The 3,160-nt window shown below is 53.5% G+C and overlaps 2 protein-coding genes across 2 annotated transcripts, besides 4 other annotated features; both read right to left on the bottom strand.

The window, feature by feature from the left end:
- Positions 1-483, bottom strand: Tc00.1047053510379.20 (uncharacterized protein; the record flags this gene model as incomplete). The annotated part of the gene is made up of 1 exon (XM_797814.1): positions 1-483. A coding segment is annotated over one exon (483 nt), but the record flags the coding sequence as incomplete, so codon positions are not given.
- Positions 1-3,160: a sequence feature (areas not merged during assembly with more than two copies in the genome that could not be assigned to a particular haplotype).
- Positions 1,645-1,679: a sequence feature (AT_rich).
- Positions 1,710-1,743: a microsatellite.
- Positions 1,778-1,835: a sequence feature (T-rich).
- On the bottom strand, positions 2,710-3,160 carry Tc00.1047053510379.10 (trans-sialidase, putative; the record flags this gene model as incomplete). Its single annotated transcript, XM_797813.1, has 1 exon — positions 2,710-3,160. A coding segment is annotated over one exon (451 nt), but the record flags the coding sequence as incomplete, so codon positions are not given.

Here is a 3,160-nt window from a genome sequence, read left to right as displayed (position 1 = left end):
GCCACAGCGGGGGAGGCAATAAAACGGCTGGCAGGCACCTTCACGTCGACGCGCACACCACATCCGAGTGGGCTGGGAGCACAGATCAAACCGCTCGGAAACACACGCATCAAATCCGCAAAACAAAGTCGCAGTGAATCGACAGGAACTCCCCGCCCAAAACAAATTTAAAAAGTAGCGTTTTTCAAGGGGGAATCCGCTTTTCCGACGACGGCATGGACGCCTCGCAGAAATTTCTTGCAAATCTCCCTTCGCAGTTCCGCAAGAAAACGCAGCGGAATAAAAAGAGAGCGCAACGACGCAAAAAAAAATAATCCGCCTAACCGACCAGGTGGCAGGCTGCCCTCGCGCAAGTGGACAAAACACAACTTCACTCCGGCCTTGTGGTGGTGGTCGTCTCGCAACATTTTCTTCCTTCTCGTCGCAGTGCACATCCCTCTCCCACAAATCATTTGTTCGGGCCATGTTCCTGCGGCCAAACATCGCGCTGCTGGATCCCGCGGCACATTCCTCGGCACAGAAGTGAGGGAAGGAAGAGGGACCGCAGAAGATGCGAGCAAATCCGAATTCGGTGGCGGTCGCTGCAGTGAGGATTGACGTCCCACGCGGTGTCCCTTTTCTAGCTCCGGCCCTCAGCGTGCCATGCTCTCAGCGTGCGGTGCGCCGGCCGCTCCGAACATCCACACGTGCTTGCGTCTCACCGTCGCTCCCAGCCCCGTTCATTGACTGCATCAGGGATGTCGCCATCCGGAGACGGGCATAAGGACGTTGCATCCAACAAAACCTTCAGAGGCGCCCGCTGGGCCAACGACGACCGTCACTGCGGGATGTGTGGCCCTTCCGCCACTCACCTCAAATCGCACTTCCACGCCTCCTCGAGCAGCAGCAGCAGCATAAATACACCGGTCCACTAGGAACCGCCACCAGCCATTGCAGGGAGACCACTGTGCCTCAGTGCTATGAAACCCGAATTGCATTGACGGGCCGCTTCGGAAAATCCTGTCGCATCCTTCCCCATTATGCGGAAACGCATCCGTCGTGCATGTGTCCACCGCAGCCAAGTGAATCCGGTCCAAATACCCTCCAAATTGAATTCCCCTTTCCTCGAGCCATTCCTTCATTCCATACGCCCTGACCCTCATCCGCACGTGCTCACTCACACAAGCCGCCATAGACAGATGGTGGCCGCCCAACGCTCCGGAAAAACATGCCCAGCACGCACGCGCACAACAAATGACATGCGCAAACGCACGGCACGATGGCGGAGAAGCGCACACCGAAAGGATGCGGCCCTCCACAGCAGTCGCAGCCCACCGCGCGCATCACACCCGCAGGAAAAGTGACTCGCGGTGCGCGCTCCCTCTCTCCTCCTTCCCTTCATGTCCACGGAGGAAGCAGCAGCCACCCGCAACCGCCAGCACACGCTACAAAAAAAGCATCAAAATCCACTGCAATGTGTATTTTGTGCGTGCATGTGGTTGTGTGTGTGCCTGCAGACACACGAAGCAAAGAAGTAAAAACAGGAGCAGAGCATGTGAAGGGACGCACAAACAAAAATGTACAGCAGAGGTGCATGGCAGAAATAAAGAGAAAAAGACTGCTCAGGCTCACAATATCGCACTGCAGAAAAAGCAGCGGCAATTCATTAAAAAATTAATAAAAATAAATAAACAAAAATTCATCTTCACCCTTCCACACCACACACTTTGAAAAGAATAAAAAAAAGAAAAAAGAAGAAAAAAATTGGAAAAAGTCGTCCTCTGTTACGGCTACACACAAATAACAGAATAGAAAAAAAGAAAAAGAAAAAAAGAAAAACACACACACAAAAAAAAGGCACCCAACTACCGTGCTGCTCCAGAAATTGTCTGCATATTTTGTCCGAAAATAAAATTAAAAAGGTATTTAAATGTCTTTCAACCGTCTGGCCCTCTGCGTGTCCGCACATCGTTTATATTTCATGGGGTCATCTGCGTGTTGCTGCTCCCCTCAGCCCTTTCATCGGCGTGTGAGTGCAGCCCGCAGAGCACAGTCACTCGTGTGCGGGGACTGAGAGAAGCACGCAGACATGACGGGAGTCGCGTCACTCCATCGGGAGAGTGAGCGCAGCAAAAGAAAAAAAATCATCAGAAGGAAGAGAAATGCTCACGAGGCCGACACCGAAGGGACTGCCGGCGCGAGAAATGCACAGGAAAACAAAAAAAAAACACGGCGGCAAGGTGTGGCTGTGTGTGTGGCGCTGCGGGTGTCTGCCCGCCCTGACCGCAAAGAAAGCAAAACAAGAGGGAAAGAAATGTGTGCTCCGCCCCACAGGCCCTCGTCGCACGCCCACACGTCACGGCTCCCTCAGCGCGCCGTTCGTCGCGGCCCCTCCTCATGCGTGCAGCAGGCGAGGCGCACAGGGCCGTCGTCGTGAGCGTGTCGGTGGGTGTGCGAGTGGAGCAGTTGGGCGGGAAACACACGGCACCCCTCACAGGAAGAGTGCAGAAAAAACGGTTAAAAGAGGGAAGAGTAGAAAAGAAAAAACCGTCCATAGTGGTTGCCCCCAAAAGCAAAAAGAGAAGGGATGAGAGATTAGAAAAAAACATGCACAAAAAGTTAAAAAAAAAAAAATGAAAGTTTTCCTTTACGGAGAGTAATCCACTACCAGAAGTGTGTGCGTCGGTGGTGGGGAAGGGCTGAGGTGTTCCACGCAGAGCCACACACACCTCAAGAAGCGGCAATCCCCCACAATCCAAGCAGAAGGAGCAGCGGCAGCAGTCCGCCTCCGCAAACAGTGCTCCCATCACCATGTGCCCCGCCGTCACGAGCGGTACCGACACCCGTTGCTCCTGCCGCCAATGTTTTCAGGCCTGTCAGCTTTGGAATAGAAATTTTGTTTGCGTTGAGGACGCGGATCTCATTGTCATCCAACGGGCGGTTGTAAAGCAGGACATTCGTCGCGGTCACAGGCACGTCTTCTTTGCTCCCTGCGCTGCCTCCATCCCCTCCAATGTAGAAGTGGGAGATTCCTTTCGAATCCGTGTTTTTCAATTCACATGACGCATCACCCACACGCTGACCATCGACGTACGCGGAGCCCTGTTTTCCGTTCCGTAGCACAATGGCCACTTGGTGTGTTGTCTCTGGCTCCCAATTACTGCGGAGTTCCTTGGTCGTT

The sequence above is a fragment of the Trypanosoma cruzi genome, genomic scaffold (genome assembly GCF_000209065.1).
Source record: "Trypanosoma cruzi strain CL Brener 1047053516725 genomic scaffold, whole genome shotgun sequence".
Taxonomy (NCBI): Eukaryota; Euglenozoa; class Kinetoplastea; order Trypanosomatida; family Trypanosomatidae; genus Trypanosoma; species Trypanosoma cruzi.
The sequence above is the reverse complement of the archived record's forward strand: the minus strand, read 5'-3'. Positions and strand labels throughout refer to the sequence as shown.